Genomic DNA, 20,474 nt, shown 5'->3' on the forward strand with positions numbered 1-20,474 from the left:
CTACTCCACTACATTTCAGAGGGAAATATTGTACTTTTTTACTACATTTATTTGTCAGATATAGTTATTTGTTACAAAAAAACAAACATATGATCAGTTTCTAAAATACGATTTCGTTAAAAGTTAAACTAGTAGCTGTTCTAGTTTGGTCCCCCCACATGTTTCAAATAGTATACATTGTGGTATCGGTACTTTTACTTAAGTAAGACTTTAAATGAATGACTTTTACTTGTAATGGAGTACTTATACATCAATAAAAATGATCAATCGCTGTTTTTGTTGAATATTTAAAAGTGGGGCAAGAGCTCTTACATGTAAAGTTTTTTTCCCGAACAGAAAAATAATGTGTCAAAATAAAAAAAATAAAAATAAACGCCAGATAAAACCTTGTAACAATGCAACAAAACAGTCTCAGTAATGCTGTACTGTGAGATTATAGCCTAATCGTTTGCAGCCAAACAATGCCATCTGGTGGTCCAATTACATGAAACGATACTAATTGTTTATTGAAGTGATTTATATCCACTTAAATAAGTAGGCTATAGGCTTTTTCAGTGTTTAAATCTAATTCATTAATACATTAATATATTCTTTTAATCATAAATTGATTAATTCAATTTGTATTTAAATGACTCAAAATAAAAAATAAAAATAAAAAAATCATTCAATTTCCCTGCATCAAATTTGAATAGAATTAACTTTTAAAGAGCTTTTAGATTTTACTTTAAAATGTTAATTTTACTCTAACTGTATCATTGATACATTTTAAATTTTAAGCATAAATTGATTCATTAAATTTGTATTTAAATTAAAAACATGATGACAAAAAATCATTCAATATCTCTGATAATTATTCCGTTAAAATCATTAATTGATACTTTAAATTTTGAATAGAATCATCAGAATTTAACTTTTAAAGGGCTTTTAGATTTTACTTTAACATTTTAATTTTACTCTAGGGGTCAAATTGATACATTATCAATTTGAATTATAAACTGATTAATTAAATGTGTATTTAAATGACTCAAAATAAAAAAAATGACAAACAAATTGTTGAATTTCCCTCTTAATTGTTTCATAATCATAAAATTAACTTTTAAAGGGCTTTTAGATGTTTATTCTATTTGTACATACATATACATATACATATATACATATATATATAATAATAGAAGAAAAAAAAAAGTATAATAAAAATAATAATGATAATAATGAATAAATAAAGAAAATAAAACTGGCTACTCAGAGATTACTTTAGTGGGTTTCTCAAAAAATGACAAAAAGGGGCCCCATACTTTGTAAAATGTACTCTCTGTTCCCTCTGTTATTATTCTTATTATTATTATTATTAATATAATAATTCTTATTATTATTACATAACCTTTATGTATTTATGACAATCTAAATGTGCATTATTATTATTATTATTATTATTATTATTACATAACCTTTATGTATTTATGACAATATAAATTGTGCATTATTTTTAGCATTATTATTATTATTATTATTACATAACCTTTATGTATTTATGACAATATAAAACGAGCATTATTTTTAGCATTATTATTATTACATAACCTTTATGTATTTATAACAATATAAAACATGCATTATTTTTAGCATTATTATTATTTTTATTACATAACCTTTATGTATTTATAACAATATAAAACATGCATTATTTTTAGCATTATTATTATTTTTAGCATTACTATTGATAAAAATCGACGCTTGACCGATCCCGAACCCCAACAGAACGATTTTGTCTTGTAACGAAGCTCCTGATTGGCTGCTACAGGAGGACATTACAGAACGCCCGATCTGATTGGTCGAGCGGCCACTCTGCTGTTTTCTTCTCTCGCGATTGTTTCCCGTGTGTGTTTAATGGCTCCTCCTGCTACCGACTGAGACGGAGCTGGCACCGAGCAGCGACATACGGGGGGAAGAGAAATAAGCGATTTACACCCCAAATACCAGCGGGTTTCTGATCGCAATCATCTCAGAGTGTCTTGGGGAAACAAAGCGGGCTGTTCGCGGGTGTTAGTTTGGGTCTAAAGGGGCTAAATTTAGCATCATTAGCTTAGTCTATTTATCAAACCAGATGAACTCCGTCAGAGCCACCAACAGGAGACCCAGGCGAGTGTCGAGGCCGCGCCCGGTGCAGCCCGAACGCAACAACGGGGATAACAGAGGTAAGCTAGGCCGCGGCGGTTGGCTACTTATATAAGCCGCGTGAAGCTGGTTAACGGTAAACGCGTGACCCGTTTTCAAATCACATAAGCAGCCGTTGGTGAGCAGGAAACACCGAGGCTCTGTGGTTTAGGCCAGGCCGCGCTTTGTTTGGCTTGAGTGATTGAGACTAGCTAACTTAGCTTAGCTCAAGCAGGTTTATATGGAGGTTGGTTGTTTCGCCCTTAATGCGTATGTACATTAAACTGTTAATAATGTATATATTCAGGTATTTAAAATGGAGCTCTCCACAGACACAATCTGTGTGTGTTTCTCGGCCGTCGCATTCCCAGCTGTCACTAAACGATTCAGAGGGTGTAAAAAAAAAAAATCTGCGGCGTCCTTTTTTTTTTTTTTTTTGTGACTGCCTGCCATTTTTTGGGGTGTAACGTTAACAAAAACATTAGCAAGCCCAAAGCTACAAGAAGGGCCAAGATCAGCTGTGACTAGATGATATATTGTGGATGCATTCACTTGTTTTTTAATAGCAGATTGAACCCACATCCCCTTCCTTGTTCTCTCCAGCTCTGCTAGCTCCATTTGTTTACACCGCGGATTTGCCAGCTACGCAGTTCAGTTTTGTAGCCATTAGCCTGCACGTCTAGATCTGATCTGTGGGCCTTGTTTCTGACAGCAGAGTCTGCAACACCACCAGAGACAAATGCATACATATATCAGCTGTGTTAAATGACTAGGCTGCATGATTTGTGTGGCTGCAGGGGGGTTGCATCTGCCATTATCAATCACTAACCTTTGTCTGCCTTTACCAACTATTTTACCCCATGTCTGTCTGTTTAGCCTGCGCAGTGTGTGCAATACTGCATGTGAGCTGAATGCACACTATTGTGTCATTAATGATGAGGAGAATTAAAGTGTCAAAGCTGCTATCACTGGAGTTGAGCAAAAGAGAAATGACTCTCATATATATATATATATATATATATATATATATATATATATATATATATATATATATATATATATATATATATATATATATATATATATATATATATATAAAATCGCATGGCCTTGCCCTATACTGCAGCTTTGTGCATTGAATGCACACTATTGTGTCATTAATGATGAGGAGAATTAAAGTGTCAAAACTGCTATCACTGGAGTTGAGCAAAAGATAAATAACTCTCTCTATATATATATATATATATATATATATATATATAAATAAATATAAAATCGCATGGCCTTGCCCTATACTGCAGCTTTGTGCATTGAATGCACACTATTGTCATTAATGATGAGGAGAATTAAAGTGTCAAAGTGTTTGCTGCAATTACTAGAGTTGAGCAAAAGAGAAATGACTCTCATATATATATATATATATATATAGATATATATATATAAAATTGCATGGCCTTGCCCTATACTGTAGCTTTGTGCATTGAATGCACACTATTGTGTCATTAATGATGAGGAGAATTAAAGGTGTCAAAATGTTTGTTGCTGCAATTACTGGAGTTGAGCAAAAGAGAAATTACTCTACCCTTTTTATATTTACAACAAGGAACAACAAGGAAGGGGATGTGGGCTCAATCTGCTGGTTACTTTAAAAAACAGCTCCGAGCACACAAAAAACAGTGAATGCATCCGCCATATATCATCTGATCACAGCTGATCTTGGCCCTCTTGTAGCTTTGGGGGGGGCTAGCTAATGTTTTTGTTAATGTTACACCCCAAAAAATGGCAGTCCAAAAAAAAAGACGCCGCAGACGTTAGGGGCAAGTATATATATATATATGTATATATATATAATTGCATGGCCTTGCCCTATACTGCAGCTTTGTGCATTGTAGTGCCTCTTGAGAAAAGTGCTATATGTATGTATAGGAAATCTGTTTTCCTTTTTCCGTCCCAGATGAGGAGGCTCCTGCAGCAGCTGCAGCAGAGATGGCTATTGAGGAGTCCGGTCCAGGAGCTCAGAACAGTCCCTACCAGCTTCGACGCAAGACCCTGCTTCCCAAGAGAACCGCTGCTGCCTCTGCCACCGCCTCTGCCTGCCCCAGCAAGGGCCCAATGGAGGTTAGACCGAAACATTAAAGTGCTTCTTTTTTTTTTGAGTGTGCAGTGTGCATGGCTACAGACTTAAAGCTGCAGTAGGCAAAATGATTTTGGCATCATTGGGGTCAAAAAATGCCATAATAACCTTACAGCATATTGTAATTCAAGTGCTCTGGGAGATAACTAGACTTCTGGCTTTAGAAAAATGTAGCCCGTGACGGGAGACTTTGGCCAATCACAGGTCATTTCAGAGAGCGAGCGTTCCTATTGGCTGTTAATTCAACGGAGGCAGCTGTCAGTCACTCGCGAACTCCGATCAAACGGTCAAATTAGGCAGCGCTGATCAAATATGAATCAATATTCTGTTACTGTAATGCCTATTTCTCACCTCAAATGTTTTCAGAAATATCTTGTAGTGCACTGTTTAGCTGTAAGATGAGAAAGTTTTCTCCGGCTGGTGGGCGGTGCTTGGTATTTCCTCAACTGATCTCAACATGGTTGACGAGGTCACAAACTTTCAAATTTTTGATCGGAGTTCGCGAGTGATTGACAGCTGCTCAGAGAAGGCAAGGCTCCAGCTCGGCTCTGATTGGTTGTTTTCCTCCGGTCTGTGAAATCTCGCAGATGCCATTAGGAGCACCGGAGGACACAGAGGCGCATGATTTTTTTTTTTTTTATTACATGTCTCATGCACTACTGTCAGGATATAGTGCCCGTTTTATAAAAATAACTTTTCTTAATCATATTTGCTCCATTTCTACCCACTGCAGCTTTAACTGTGTGAATAAGAGAGAATTGCTGATTGATTGTGTCCTCCTTTGACAGAGCAATGATTTTGTGACCGAGCATTACATTTTCCAGTTCATTACTTAGTGCTGCATCTTGGCGTGAAGTTGATATCCTATTCCCCTCTTTTACAGGGAGCTTCCACTTCATCAACAGAGGCCTTTGGCCATCGAGCCAAGCGGGCACGAGTGTCCGGTAAGAGCCACGACCTGCCAGGTGTGTGTTTAATCTCCACAGCGGTGGCAAGGAGAGTGTCAGCTTTTTTTTTCTCCCTTTTTTTTTTGAATCTATATTGATTTTTCTGTGTGCGCTGGTAAATCTTGTTATTTTGCAATCCATTAAATAGCATGACTCCATAGATTAATGTGCTTGGAGTGAAAATATTTTTTCCTAAAGCTTACATTGTGACTGCGTGTGTGTATTTGTGTGTTTTTTTAGCAGCCCCAGCAGAGCAATATCTGCAGCAGAAGCTTCCAGATGAGGTTGTTTTGAAGATCTTCTCCTACTTACTGGAACAGGACCTCTGTCAGGCAGCTTGTGTCTGCAAGAGATTCAGCCAGCTAGCCAACGACCCCATCCTATGGTCAGTGCTGCTGAAGAGAAGGAAACTTGTCTTTTCATTAAAAGGCAGACAACTGAAATTAATTTTATGTGGTATTTAATATTCTAGGAAGCGTCTGTACATGGAGGTGTTTGAGTACACGCGTCCCATGATGCACCCTGAGCCCGGCAGGTTCTACCAAGTCAGCCCCGAGGAGCATGAACACCCGAACCCCTGGAAGGAGAGCTTCCAACAGCTGGTAAGTCCTCACAGTTTTTTGTGTGTTGTTTAACCATGAAGAAGAAAGTGCTCTCTGAAGAGTATCGATATCTTTGCACAGACTTGGTTGATTTTATTGACTCCTTACATTTTTCTCTCTATATATTAAAAAAATACAATGTGCAGATCTGAAAAGTCATATATAGCCCTGCAATAAAATCCTTGCCTCTCACCAGGGTAATAATAGCCGACCTGGGGAAAAGAGTGCCTGTAATGTTAAAACACTTTGCACACACACTTTAGAAAGTCTGTATATTTATTTTTGAAATATGTACAGAGAGAAATGGAAGCATAGCTATCACTATATAACATGGATAAGCACTTAGGATTTAGGGTTGTGTCGATAGACGATGTTCAGAGCGATCGCCAATAGCCAATGTCAAGATGATATTTAACCTGTATTCCCATTAATGTATTAAATTATTATTATTAGTAGCAGTAGTATTAAATCTAACTGTAATGCAATGAATACGGTCTGTCTGTATGTCCTTCGCAAATCTCAAGAACTGCTCATCCAATCTACTTCACATTTGGCGGGTGTATTGCTGGGGACCCAAGGGAGGGCTTTGTTGAATTTAGTGCAATTTGGACATGCAACAATATTAATGAACTTTGGCCAAATAAGTGAACAGCGCTCTGTGCAGCAGCAGGGGCGGGGCTTCAGGGCTCATTGACTGCCATTCACTTTAAAACCAAACTCTTTAATTTCCCTGGAGTCAACACGAGCGGATAGCCAAATGGAAGCAGAATCGAACCAGAATGTATTTCACCGGTGTGACCGCGAGTAATCCGCAACTTGGGTGTGTTTTTCCCCCGCGAGTAAGATGGTATTTCCCCGGAGTCAGATTTTATGCTAACTGATAACACTACACCATTAGCAAAATACCTCCACTAATTAAATCTATGCTGTACTTTATAACCACAGTGGTAATGTCAAAGCAAGCGAATAGTACGCCTATTTGGAAATTACCTCTGCTAAGTGTTTCTGACAGCGAGTAACCGCGACTTGGGTGTGTTTTTCAGGGGCGGATTTAGTGATTTGGGGGCCATAGCAAATGTTGTCTTGCTTTACTTTTCCCTCTCTCTAACTGGGAATGTTGGTATTGTTAGTGGTAGAAGAAGTAGGCCTACCCAAAACTTTCTGAAGTAAATCTATTTACTATTAATAGTAAAACTATTAACACACAGTAAAAGTCCAGCATTCAAATGTTTACTTCAAGTGAAGAGTGAAAGAGAGGTATATCAGCATGTTGTACTTAAATTTGTTGTTCAAAGTGGAGTTTTCAATTCTAATATGATGCTGGATAGTTTAATGAATAATAATGCATCATATTTTATTGGTTAGATTTTGTGATATAACCAGTAACATTTCTCTGTCAGGTAAATGTAGTACCACAATATTTTCCTCTGAAGAAGTATACAGTTGAGTGGCTTTTTTACATGCTTTGGGGGCGTTTTGTAAGTTATTTCGGGGTTCAGTGGTGTTGCCTATCTTGCCTAATGGTAAAGTCAGCCCCTGGTGGTTTTTTTTCCTGTGAACCAGAGTGTATTTCACCAGAGTTTCTGACCACAAGCTACGACTTGTGTGTGTGACACAACTATGTCATGGCGGTTGTATTGCTGAGGACCCGAGGAAGCTTAGTGTCGGGTGAAGTTGTTTGTATGAGCAGTTCTCGAGAAAGATGCAAGCATCAACACCTCAGGCCAAACATTTAACATGTTTTGAGCGTGCACTAGTCAATATTCAAACTAATTAGCACCGTCATAAATAATGTCTTCCGCGTGTACCGTCAACATTTCTTTGCATAGGACATTAACTTGGACCCGGCGCCACTGCTACATTTAGGCTATTTGCATAGGGCTGCACAGCGCTGTCCCCGGTACTGAATGGAGGGAGGAGAGAGACAGAACACATCACTGCACCTTGCTTTTCGTGCCCTTATTCTATTTATATATTCTATTACCACAACATCGACTGTATTTGTTATTTTCTGGTAACACCAACAAACTACTCAGAATTTTTCACGCTGTTCCTTTGTGTCTTTGTTTCGAGGAAATTTTGGTCAGCGTTTTATTTTGACCAGTAGCTCTCAAAACTCCTCTTCTGCTTTTTCTTTTTTTTTTTTAAGTATTTCTCAGAAGTTTAGTCTCACAATGAATGCGGTACAACGTGTACATGTGACCACAAAGTTGTTCTAAGGCTATGTCAGTGCATCTCATTATCTAATTATGTCAAGCCAGCGTTTCTTTCAAACTAAACATTGTCTAAGCTCCTCAGGCTCATTGGACGCAAACATGTTTGCTTTATTAATTATAATATAAAGTGAAAATGAGTCATTGATTGCGGTTTGTTTTTTATATTGATCACTTGACTCTTTAGTTTTTGCAGGAGTCCTACCTCTTACTGTTAGGGGCTTTTAATTGTGATGTCTAGAAATCAAAGAGTGCTGTGTTTTTTCTGTGTATCTATTGCAATCCACTCTGAAATCTACCTTAGCGTATACTGTTGTTCTGTGGACGCCAGTGGTTCCTAATTTGGGGTTGGAGGGTTGCAGGATGGTGAACTGGACAGGAACCAGGAAAAACATATTTCTGCTACACAAAATTAGATTTATTTTTTCAGGCTTTTGCCCTTTTTTGCAGTGATTTGTTGGAACATTTTACCTCTTCAGGGGGAAAAAACTCTGCGGTTGAAGTGTTTACAGCCAGTAGACATGCAACGGGCAACAAGGGGTCACATGTACACATTGCTTTTAATAAGGTCGCGCCTGAAAACGCATCGCATGACCATTCACGTAAACTGGGCATGTGTGTGCCGGTGTAAACGGAAAGCAGCGGGGTTGATTATTTAGTTACAGAAAATACTACGAAGGAAGAACAGCAATGGTGAAAAGTAAGACCAGAGATTTCTTTGCCTGGACCGACGGTGTTTTGGAGCTGTTACTGAAAATAACACACGAGTATGAGGGAAGGACACGTCATGACTGATGAGACCCAATCAAGAAGAGAACGTGGGTTGCTGCATCATTGTTTTTTAAAGGTTTCCGTTTCTACCCGTCTCGACTAAAACACAACCCTGGAGTTTCAAAACTAAAACGGGGTCAGCAGCATTTTCAAACGTCTCTGTTTTAGGGGCTCAAAACGCCGTAGTAGTGTGGACGTTAGGCATAAACGTAGCAAAAGTTATGCGTTTTAAAACATTAGTGTGGATGTAGCCTATGTCGCTTTTCGTGGTACCCTCTTGTGTAGCACATTCAAATTGCGCTGTATTTTCCATTAAAAAAAAAAAACCGCACTGCACCTATATAAACAACATCATTGCGTCAAAAGTTAGGTTAGTGTCATACCTAGGTTGTGTGGGGACCATGTTAATGTTTGGTGTGATCACCAGAAACTTGACTTTGGTGTTTTCTGTGTTGCAGTACAAAGGTGCTCACGTAAAACCAGGCTTTGCTGAGCATTTCTACAGTAACCCCGGCAGATACAAAGGCAGAGAGAACATGCTGGTAAGTCATAGCTAAATGAGAAATCCTTCAGGATTTATTTCATTAGCCATCACACCGACATTTATGCAAAGCAGCACAGCTAATGTAAACACCTGCTTGCTTTTTCCAAACTGCCTGGTGATGAATTGTTGTTGTGTTTACATTCTGCCTGAAAGTGTTTGTACCTTTTCTCCTGCAGTATTATGACACCATTGAGGATGCGCTGGGTGGAGTACAAGAGGCTCACTTTGACGGTCTAATCTTCGTCCACTCCGGCATCTATACAGATGAGTGGATTTATATAGAGTCCCCCATCACCATGATTGGTGCAGGTAAGCATGTTTCCTTCACTGGAAAGTAGATTCTTGTGCCGCATGCAATCAATATCTCTCTTAAGATGGGATACACTCAGCATATGTATGAGGGTGTTAATGAGTGTCCTCTGCTTTCCCCTCAGCTCCCGGTAAAGTAGCAGACAAGGTGGTGATAGAGAATACTAGAGACTCGACGTTTGTCTTCATGGAGGGCTCGGAGGACGCCTATGTGGGATACATGACCATCAAGGTAAACAAACATCTCCCCTTTCCCTCGATTTCACCTCTTACATTGGCTTTGTTTTATAGTCTCATCACAGGGCTCCTCTGTTAAGCTGTGTATTCACAGTGGAAAAGTCCAGCTTAGTCTATAATTTATTATTTATTCATAGTTGAGGTTAAAATGATTATTATCTCCCAAATGGAGACTCCTGGGTTTCGGAAAATGAGGCGAACAACAAACCTTGTAACGATGCTCATGGTCTCTTGATAACAAAATGAAATTGTGTTGTCAACTAGAAAATTTGTCTCTGCAGTTTTGAGGATTGGAAAAGGACATTTTGACCATAATATAATAGATGTTTTGCTGTATAGAACTGTATAGATGATAATATAGTAAGTAATGAAGTTAATAATGGCCTGATATTGGTACAGCTCTATGCTACTTCATCCTCTTGTTTTCCTTCTTAGATTGGTTTGCTGATCAGTTGTTGGATATGTTTTTTAAATAAAAGCTAGATGGTTATAATATAAATCGTGAACTAGGGCTGCAACTAACGATTATATTCATTGTCGATTTAATCTGTTGATTATTTTCTCGATTAATCGATTAGTTCTTTGGTTTATAAAATGTCAGAAAATGGTGAAAAATGTGGATCAGTGTTTCCTCAAGTCCAAGATGATGTCCTCAAATGTCTTGTTTTATCCACAACTCAAATACATTCAGTTAACTGTCATAGAGGAGTAAAGAAACCAGAAAAATATTCACATTTAAGAAGCTGGAATCAGAGAATTTAGACTTTTTTTCTTAAAAACTTGATCAAACCGCTTATTCGATTATGAAAATTATGCTTGATTATTTACACAATATTATCATGTGTGTATTATTAACATATCAATATTTCATTTTTAAATATCACAGTTATCGTCAATGCCGGTATATCACGCCACCCCTAGCACTGATTACTCTTTTTTCCTCGTGGTGTAAGAAATCAGTTTCCTGGTTATATCCTGTTACCAGCTACATGTATTAGTGTCACTGTTGCCTCCAGTAGTGAGAGTCCAGTGTGGATGTGGTGGGTGGAAAAGAAGCTTGATGTGTTTGTCAGTAAGCGCAGCCTCTGTCTGACCTCTGCTGCTCTTCTCTCCTCAGTTTAATCCTGATGACAAGTCAGCGCAGCACCACAACGCCCACCACTGTCTGGAGATCACAGTCAACTGCAGCCCCAACATCGACCACTGCATCATCCGCTCCACATGCACAGGTAAACGCACACGCCGACCACTTGTTACTGGGGGAGGACACAATGACATGAACACTAGAAAATATCAATACACTTGAGTACTGCAATATTATGTTTTGTGATACTGTATCGATTCTCAAAAACACTGTTGATTTTAATTAATAGTTAACATGCGATGTTTCGTGGCAGACAGTGGCTCATTTTGTGTTTAAACCTCCGACTGCTAGGTAGAAGTGTTGTAATCTATCTTCAGCCCTCTGACTCTTCTGCTCCAACGTAACAACGTATACTGAAACAGAAAGTAATGTCAGGGTGCACTGCTACATTTTTTTTAGCTGTCACTGTGAAGGAATTTTCCCTGCTGTGATAAGGATTGGTTCAACAGCGAGATATGCAGTACTGTCGCCGTTTTTTTTGCCAATTACTTCATTTATTCAGATTTTTGTGCCATATAAGTTTTATTGTTAGGCTATTTATTAGGTATATTGTTGCTTTGTAAAAGACAAAGATGACAGTTTTAAAACTATTTATGTGGCGATTTTTGATAAATAATCGACTAATTCCCAGTGATTTTCAAATAGTATTTTTGCTTGGAATGCACATCCCGAATCATGATGCGTATCGTATCACTAGATTCTTGCCAATACAGCCATAATGAACACCTGTACAGCCCTAAAAAACAACAACAACAACAAAGTTGACAGATGCAACATTAGCATTTACTTCAGGGGTCTTGTATTATTTTACATAATATTATACAGGTGTATATGTTAATGTGTATTCCTGTATTATAACAGTTTAGAGACATGGTTTACTATGGTTAGAATTAGAAACAGTGTCCCTAATTGTGGTACATCACTAAATGATCCGTGTGTTCATTATGTCCCAGGATGAGAGACTAAATTTGTCTTTTGGGACTTGGACTGAAAACCAAAAAAAACCCTGGAGCAGTATTTTTTTTTTTGGCAACAACTATTATTATGACATGTTCTCTTGTTCTTTTGGGTTCTCGGGTTGCAGCAATAGGAAATGTAGGAAAAAATCTGTGCCAGTATTGCGTGGTATAACACAACCTCTCGTGTACCGACGCTTCGTTTCCATCAAGGGTTCAAGGTTCTTGATTTGTCATTTGTCAGTGGACATCTTTGGTCTCAGGTTCCTTCAACAATGCTCATAAAATATGTATATATAAAAGTGGAAATCCCACAAGTAAAAGTAAAAGCAAAATAGTAATCTAAGGCATTAAATAGTGCAGTTAAATATATTGTATATTAGTAATTTTGCGGAAGACAGTATTTCAAAACAACTCATTTACAGTTAACAAGGCTCTTCAACCTCTCAGTATGTACCCCAATAATATGACATGATGATGATTTTTTTGTATGATGTTGGTTATTTGATAATGGAAGTGACCATTACTTGCAGCCCTACTGTAGTGTGACGCTTTTGTTTTATTTTCTGTGTTTAGTGGGTTCAGCTGTGTGTGTGAGCGGCCAGGGAGCGTGTCCAACCATCAAACACTGCAACATCAGTGACTGTGAGAACGTAGGACTGTACATCACCGATCACGCACAGGTAAAAATGACTTTTCCTCCTCAATAGCAACACAAATGGTCATAAAAGCCTATGTATCACGTTTTTTTTACAATTTTTTAAATGGATTTTTTTATACCAGAATCAATATATTTGCTTCGTTTGAGTCTATGCGAAGGTAGAAGGAAGTTACCTCTTTTATTTTTGTACAGGAGATGGGTGTATCGTTCCGGCCCTTATAAATGCACACACAAATGTTCACACAGGTTTCTGACTCAACGTCTTCTCGTCTGTTTTCAGGGCATTTATGAAGACAATGAAATCAGCAACAATGCGCTAGCGGGAATTTGGGTGAAAAACCACGGTAATCCCATCATTAGACGTAACCACATCCACCACGGACGAGACGTTGGAGTGTTCACCTTCGACCACGGCATGGTAAATACACAGCAATTATGTCATGTCGTACGTTTTACTCGAAGAAACATCACAGAGCGTCTTATTTTTCTATTATTCTGTGTTTCAGGGTTACTTTGAGAACTGCAACATCCATAGAAACCGCATAGCAGGCTTTGAGGTGAAAGCCTACGCCAACCCCACAGTGGTGCGTTGTGAGATCCATCACGGCCAAACGGGAGGCATCTACGTCCACGAGAAGGGGCGGGGGCAGTTTATCGAGAACAAAATCTATGCCAATAACTTCGCTGGTGTGTGGATCACGTCCAACAGCGACCCGACGATACGGTGAGGACACACACAGCTTTTGTAATAAACCTATATTGGGACACGGCCTATTTGTGCACCGGTTGTGTGCAAAATTAGATTTCAATGGAGGTCAACATGGCTGATATTGATACTAGGGCTGTCAAACGATTACAAATTAGTTTTGACACCACTCATTTCTTTAACGCAACTTGTGATTTTTAGGTTGTAGCGGGCTCAGTTTTTAAGCTAGATACTGGCATCATATGAAACTAGAAAAAACCTAAAGAATCCATTGGTACCAACCATGTCATACTTCCCATGTCGGGAAGGAGGTTAAATAATGCTTCAAACTTGCGCTGAATTTTTGGCAAGCTAAAACCATCATGACCATTTTCAAAGGGGTCCCTTGACCTCTGATCTCAAGATATGTGAATGAAAATGGGTTCTATGGGTACCCACGAGTCTCCCCTTTATAGACATGCCCACTTAATGATAATCACATGCAGTTTGGGTCAAGTCATAGTCAAGTCATCACACTGACACACGTGTTGTTTTTATGCTAGATGCAGTACCTGTGAGGGTTTCTGGACACTTTGCCATTGTTTAGTGTTGTTGGTTAATTTCCAGTAATAAATATATACAGGCATTTGCATAAAGCAAGCATATTTGTCCACTCAATATGTGACAGATCTCCCTTTAATGTACATTTTGAACCATTAAAAAATGTGCAATTAACTATGGACATCTTGATTAAATATTTAAATCGATTGATAGCCCTAATTGATGGGGGAGAATACATGGTTGTGTAGGAAATTTGATGTCAACATGTGCATGTTTATTCCAAGATTGTGACTGTATCTTTCCTTTTTTTTTTATATCCAGGGGAAATGCTATATTCAACGGTAACCAAGGAGGGGTGTACATATTTGGAGATGGACGGGGTTTGATAGAGAGTAACGATATCTATGGTAACGCCTTGGCGGGAATCCAGATCCGAACCAACAGCTGCCCCATTGTACGACACAACAAGATCCACGATGGACAGCATGGGGGCATCTATGTGGTAAATACACTCTTCAGTTTGGTTAAATATGTAACCCCCTTTTCCCAGTACAGATAATTTTTTTATGTTTTTAATAAAAACTTCAACAGAAGTTTTTGACAGCTGATCCTGCTTTGTGTTTCAGCACGAAAAAGGCCAGGGGGTGATTGAGGAGAATGAGGTTTACAGCAACACGCTGGCTGGAGTCTGGGTGACTACAGGCAGCACTCCTGTCCTCCGCAAGAACCGCATCCACAGTGGCAAACAGGTAAAAAAGATTTATTATATTTTTTGCAATTTCTATATTTAGCGGATAGTTATATAGAGAGATAGAACATTTCACCAACTACAAAGAAATAACATGTGTTACAGAGAGAGCTAGAAGTCTGCAACAAATGAACAGCACATTTTGAAGCTTTTACCATTATCCGTTTATAACAAATATATACATTAACATGTTGGGAGACAATTCAGTAAGTTATCTTACTTAACACAACAAAGTCCGTCCTCACTATTCAATTTTTATTTTTTGTAGTACGTAATGACTTTTATAACTTGATGTTTATCAGGTACCAAAACAGTTTGTCCTTAATACTAACTGTTTTTTTTAAACTTTCTAATTTTTGAAATTAGTTCAATAAATGTATTATCTTTTCATGTGTTCATTCGATGTTGTGAAGTGATGTTGCTATCTTTTTTTTTTAGGTTGGCGTGTATTTCTACGACAACGGACACGGTGTGTTGGAAGACAATGACATCTACAATCACATGTACTCTGGTGTACAAATAAGGTAATGATTACCCCCCTTTAAGCATTGTGTCCACTGAACATACAAAATATGAAACACGTCTTTAAACCAGATGATTCTACGTAAAAGCTTTCATCAAATATTGAATTGTTAAATCTTGACAGGACGGGGAGCAACCCAAAGATCAGGCGCAACAAGATCTGGGGAGGCCAGAACGGAGGGATTTTAGTCTACAACTCAGGTCTGTATTTCTCACTCTGCCGCTACGTTTGTCTCGCATGTATTGTACGTGTACTTGCATGTTTCATCCTGCTGTTTAACACAACAGGTCTGGGCTTCATCGAGGACAACGAGATCTTTGACAACGCCATGGCGGGGGTGTGGATCAAGACGGACAGCAACCCCACGCTGAGACGAAATAAGATTCACGACGGCAGAGATGGAGGCATCTGTATCTTCAATGGAGGCAGAGGTATTTAAACACAATCTGTAGCCAACCCCAGAGTTGTGGCTGAAGTGCCTCTACTCTGGAAATTCAAAGAATGCCTCTAGAACGTGAGAGTTTGTGGATGAAGTATCAAATTTTATTCATTTTGCAGCTGGCTAGCTGTGAATTTGTGAATTTGAGTTTGAAGGCTGGTGTATGCTAGTGATTAGGATTAGTGCTAGCTTTTTAGGCTGAATGGCGATACACAATATATATATATCTCGGTATAATCATGCTATCTTCAACCATTTGTTGTTGTGGATTACTCATCTAAAGTATTATTGTGTAATTAATCATGTTACTTTGTTAAACAGACCAGACTGAGGTTACATCCCATGACAATTATGAACAAAAATGTGGTTATAATAATCATCCCGTTATAGTGATCAATTTGACCCGGACACACGTGATCACTATAACCGGCTCCTGTATATCTACAGTTTGAATCATGCCCATCTTTTCCTCTGTAGGACTCCTGGAAGAGAACGACATCTTCAGGAACGCTCAGGCCGGTGTGCTGATCAGCACAAACAGCCACCCGATACTCCGCAAGAACCGCATTTTTGACGGCTTCGCTGCAGGTTAGCTTTTTTTGTTTTTTCCAAAATCCAACTCCATAAGAGTACAAATAATGTCTCAGTTTCTGTCTCTTTTTGGTGCTGATGACAAACTTTTCTTTTTCTTCTCCAGGTATTGAAATCACCAACCACGCCACCGCCACGCTGGAGGGCAACCAGATCTTCAACAATCGCTTCGGAGGCCTGTTTCTGGCCTCGGGGGTCAACGTCACCATGAAAGGTAACTAGCTGCTTTGTGGGCGTTGAAAGATTTGCTCAGCCTGGTCACAAGCAGTTTTTTTTATCTGCTTTCTAAATCACATTTCCTGTCCCTCTTCTGTCAGATAATAAGATTCTGAATAACCAGGATGCCATCGAGAAGGCAGTGAGCAGAGGACAGTGCCTCTACAAGATCTCCAGCTACACCAGTTACCCCATGCACGACTTCTACAGGTAAACTGCGTCGTAGGCTTGCCGCGGTAGTCGTGTTCAGGCACACACAGATTACATTCAATAACCATTATGTAGATGCTAGTTGGAATTCAAAAAAGGGTTCTTAGAAAAGGCAAAAACAGGAAACTGGCCATTTCTAAGGAAATACAACTTAATTAAATCACAGGCGTCTTGTCACATCATGCAGCATTACCAATAACCCCGGGAGGCTTTCATTAAGTTCAGGCTAAATAACATTTTAAAAGGTTATCTACATGTGGCATCATGTTTTAAAATGTATTCGTCACTCGCTGTTTCAAAAGAAATTTGATGTTCTTGAAAAGGGTTAGTCAAAAAAACAGACTAACAAACACATCCAGAAATAATTCTTTATTTACAAACTATACAATTTAAGCGCTCTAGTGTGGTTGCTTACAGTACATGAACTTTGACCTTTGTTGGCCATGATGAGAACGCGAATACAAAATCAAACCGTTTTTCGCAGGAACACAGCGTGAAAGTATCTCTATAATATACGTGTTATTTTTGACGACCAGCTCCTGCTTCATTCAGGCACACATCGATAACATTACGTACCCACCGCCACCACCGTCGGTTTGCTTTTTTTTATAGAAATATATCCCATTTAGTTAATTTTTGCGTATCAGCGTCGAGTTATTAATACATAGACGGACGCTATAAAGTGAAAGTGTCTGCTCTGTACGGAGTCTCAGCTCAGAGTAGCAGGAGTCCGATTTCACACGGGACGAGAGAGAGTTGACGGACAAGATGATGGCGGAGGATTTGGTGTCAAAGCAAAAGCGCCTATTTGGCAATATTTCGGCTTTAAACCCAATGCTACAGTATAAGGGAACCATAATGTTAATGAGGCAATCGCCGTGCAGAGGACGAAGCAGTCACACATGGTGTGCAGCAGCGCCAGGTGGAAACCTGCGGCCCTGCAGCGAAAGCTCCACCAGAGAAGCCAGACACACAGCCATCCAACGTTAAAGATCAAAGTAAGCTCTCTCCATATATTGTGCGTCAATTAATTAATTAATCGTTGTGTAAAGTTAATTTTAAAGTAAAAATGCCGAACGTTACCTAGTTCCAGCTTCAAGCTGTTGTTTTCCTCGTCTTATGTGACAGTTAAATAAATACCTTTCCATTTCTTTGGACTGTTGGTCGGACAAAACAAGAGGTTTGAAGATGTCACTTCTGGCTTTAGGAAGTTGTGATGGGCATTTTTCACTTTTAATTCTTAGTTGAAACATGAATTATTAGATATTTGTCTTTCTTTTTATTTCCCTCATTGTGTTTTATGTAAATTAATCCGTTTTTGTCTTTTTATCTCTCCAGATGTCACACCTGTAACACGACAGATAGGAACGCCATCTGTGTAAACTGCATCAAAAAATGCCACCAAGGGCACGATGTAGAGTTTATACGGCATGATCGGTAAGACATTTATGGTTCCTTCCTGACAATTTTTTTTCATGTTTGAAAAATATGATTTTTGCATTTTTTTTTCAATATTAACACAATTTAAAAAAAATGCTTTGTAAATTTTCTCTCCATTCTTTGAAGGGACTCTGGTTCATAACCCCTGATATTTGTTCCCCTTTCAGATTTTTCTGTGACTGCGGAGCAGGAACGTTGTCCAACCCGTGCACGCTGGCCGGAGAGCCCACACACGACACAGACACTCTGTATGACTCGGCGCCGCCCATCGAGTCCAACACGCTGCAACATAACTGAAGGCATCCGGTCCAGTTACACTCTCTCACATAAGCATATAAACACATTACATTGCACACAGCCATACACACACACACACACACACACACACACTCAAACAAACACACACACACACCGTTACGTACACACACACATCCACTTGCAGCCATAAGGACCCAGAGAGACTCTGTGATTGCGGCGCTCTCCGATGGGATCGAGGTGAAAGAGGCTGCAGAGGAAGCAGCTTCCTGCCCGCTGCAGTCGGACGCGCTGCAGCGGAGGCAGTCTCCACTAGAGGGAGCAGTGGAGCTGAGGGTGGACGGCCACAAGATTCCTCACTCGAGTAATTCTTATTGCAGTCTGTAGACAAAGAAGATGAGAAGAGAAGGGCTACGCAGAGGGGCTGTCGATGGCGGCCCGCGCCGCGTTGGCAGCGCGTGAAGATGCCCTCCCCCGCCCCCGGTGTTAATCCTCGGCTCCCAGCCCACTTCTTCTTCCTCCTCACAAGAACTGCTGTCAAAGAGACTTCCTGCTTCCTCGCAGCTGCCATCCCCATTGGCTGCCCAGGCAGTTGTAACTAGGCAACGGATGGACGGATGTTGCTCTGTTGTGTGTGGATAAAGAGCAAAGATTGTGTGTGTGTGATGGAGCACTTGGGCTTTTTTAAAAAAAAAAAAAAATGTTCTGATCAGTGGATTTTATTTCAATGCTTTCTCATGTAGTTTTGTATTTTCAAGCAAAAAGTTGACTGTATTTGAATGTCTTTTATTTTATTATATATTATTATTATAATTATTATAATTTTTCTTTGGTTAGCATCCCTCCTCCCCAAACCCCGACTCCAAGGCAACGTGCAGAAACTCAGACGTCCCAGTGGTGAAGTTCTTTCTGTGAAAGAGAATTTAAACACTAACAACCCTCTCCGGTATATTCGCTTAAATGGCAGGTGGAGGGGCTCCACACTTGTATAAAGGTGTGTATGTGAGTGTATAAATGTGTGTTGTGTACAGTGAAAGTTGTGTGTGTGTATGTGTGTATATGTTTATAAGTTGATGCAGTCAGTGTTTTGTGGAGAGGGTTTCAATAGGAGGTGTCAGAGCTCCTTCGAACTGGAACGTAAGAGTCAATCTGCAGTCCTCCCCGCCCGTCCTCCCCTCTCCCCCCCTCACCCTCCACCCTCTCTCCCCCGTGTATCGTGGTGACTGTGGCTCCTCATGCAGCCTGAATCGTATGCATGTACCATAACATCTAGACTTAATATATTGTGAAGTATTCAATAACCATTATGTAGATGCTAGTTGGAATTCAAAAAGGGGTATACTTTCTTAGAAAGATTAAAAAAAAGAAAACAGGAAACTGGCCATTTCTAAGAAAATAAAACTTTATTAGATCACAGGTGTCTTTGTTTTTAAATTCACATCATGCAGAATTACCAATTACGCCGGGAGGCTTGTTTAGTTCAATGTGTTTAAGGGTGATCTACATCATGTTTTGAAATGTATTCATCTCTCATTGTTTCAAAAGAAATGTGATCTTGAAGTTATGCAATGTCAGTAATTGGGTCAAAAAAAACATCCAGAAATAATACTTTTATTGTAAAACTGTGCAATGTAAGTGCTCTAGTGTGGTTGCCTAGTTTCAAGATCAAGTCGTTTTCACACAGCGTGAAAGTGTCTCTGTCATATACATGTTATTTTTAGCTCCTGCTTCAATCAGGCACAAACCGTTTACATTACCTACCCAATGTCGGTTTGCCTTTTTTTGTAGAAATGAAACCCATTTAGTTAATTTTCACGCATCAGCGCCGTGTTATTAATATATAGTCGGATGACGGACGCTACAAACTGAAATTGTTGGGAGTCTCAGCTCAGAGTAGCAGGAGACGAGAGAGTTGACAGATAAGACGATGGCGAAGGATTTGTTGTCGAACTGAAAAGCAAAAGCACCCATTTGGCAATATTTCTGGATTAAACCCAATGTTATAAAGGGAACCATAATGTTAATGACGTAATCGCCGTGCGGAGGTCGAAGCGGTCACAGCCGGTGTGCACGGCCCAGCAGTGCCAGGTGGAAACCTGCGGCGAAAACTCGATCAGAATTTCTTTCAAAAGAA

At 39.3% G+C, this 20,474-nt stretch overlaps 1 protein-coding gene across 4 annotated transcripts; it reads left to right on the plus strand.

Moving 5' to 3' along the window:
* The first annotated feature begins 1,879 nt into the window (after window positions 1–1,879).
* fbxo11b (F-box protein 11b) lies at window positions 1,880–19,754 on the plus strand. Of its 4 annotated transcripts, none has more exons than XM_074619555.1 (22): window positions 1,880–2,195; window positions 4,109–4,272; window positions 5,172–5,253; window positions 5,476–5,620; window positions 5,708–5,837; window positions 9,280–9,363; window positions 9,542–9,674; window positions 9,800–9,906; window positions 11,029–11,140; window positions 12,588–12,694; window positions 12,953–13,090; window positions 13,179–13,396; window positions 14,240–14,420; window positions 14,545–14,667; window positions 15,105–15,190; window positions 15,313–15,389; window positions 15,477–15,620; window positions 16,106–16,216; window positions 16,326–16,433; window positions 16,537–16,645; window positions 17,984–18,082; window positions 18,253–19,754. In XM_074619555.1, the coding sequence occupies exons 1-22, from the start codon at window positions 2,105–2,107 to the stop codon at window positions 18,380–18,382; spliced, it is 2,679 nt and encodes an 892-aa protein (XP_074475656.1). In that variant the 5' UTR covers window positions 1,880–2,104; the 3' UTR covers window positions 18,383–19,754. The 4 variants fall into 4 exon arrangements, with proteins under 4 accessions (XP_074475656.1, XP_074475659.1, XP_074475658.1 ...); XM_074619558.1 differs by having other exon boundaries at window positions 1,887–2,195; window positions 5,172–5,232; XM_074619557.1 differs by having other exon boundaries at window positions 1,909–2,195; window positions 5,479–5,620.
* The last annotated feature ends 720 nt before the right edge of the window (window positions 19,755–20,474 follow it).

The sequence above is a fragment of the Sebastes fasciatus genome, chromosome 20 (genome assembly GCF_043250625.1).
Source record: "Sebastes fasciatus isolate fSebFas1 chromosome 20, fSebFas1.pri, whole genome shotgun sequence".
NCBI classification, from domain to species: domain Eukaryota; kingdom Metazoa; phylum Chordata; class Actinopteri; order Perciformes; family Sebastidae; genus Sebastes; species Sebastes fasciatus.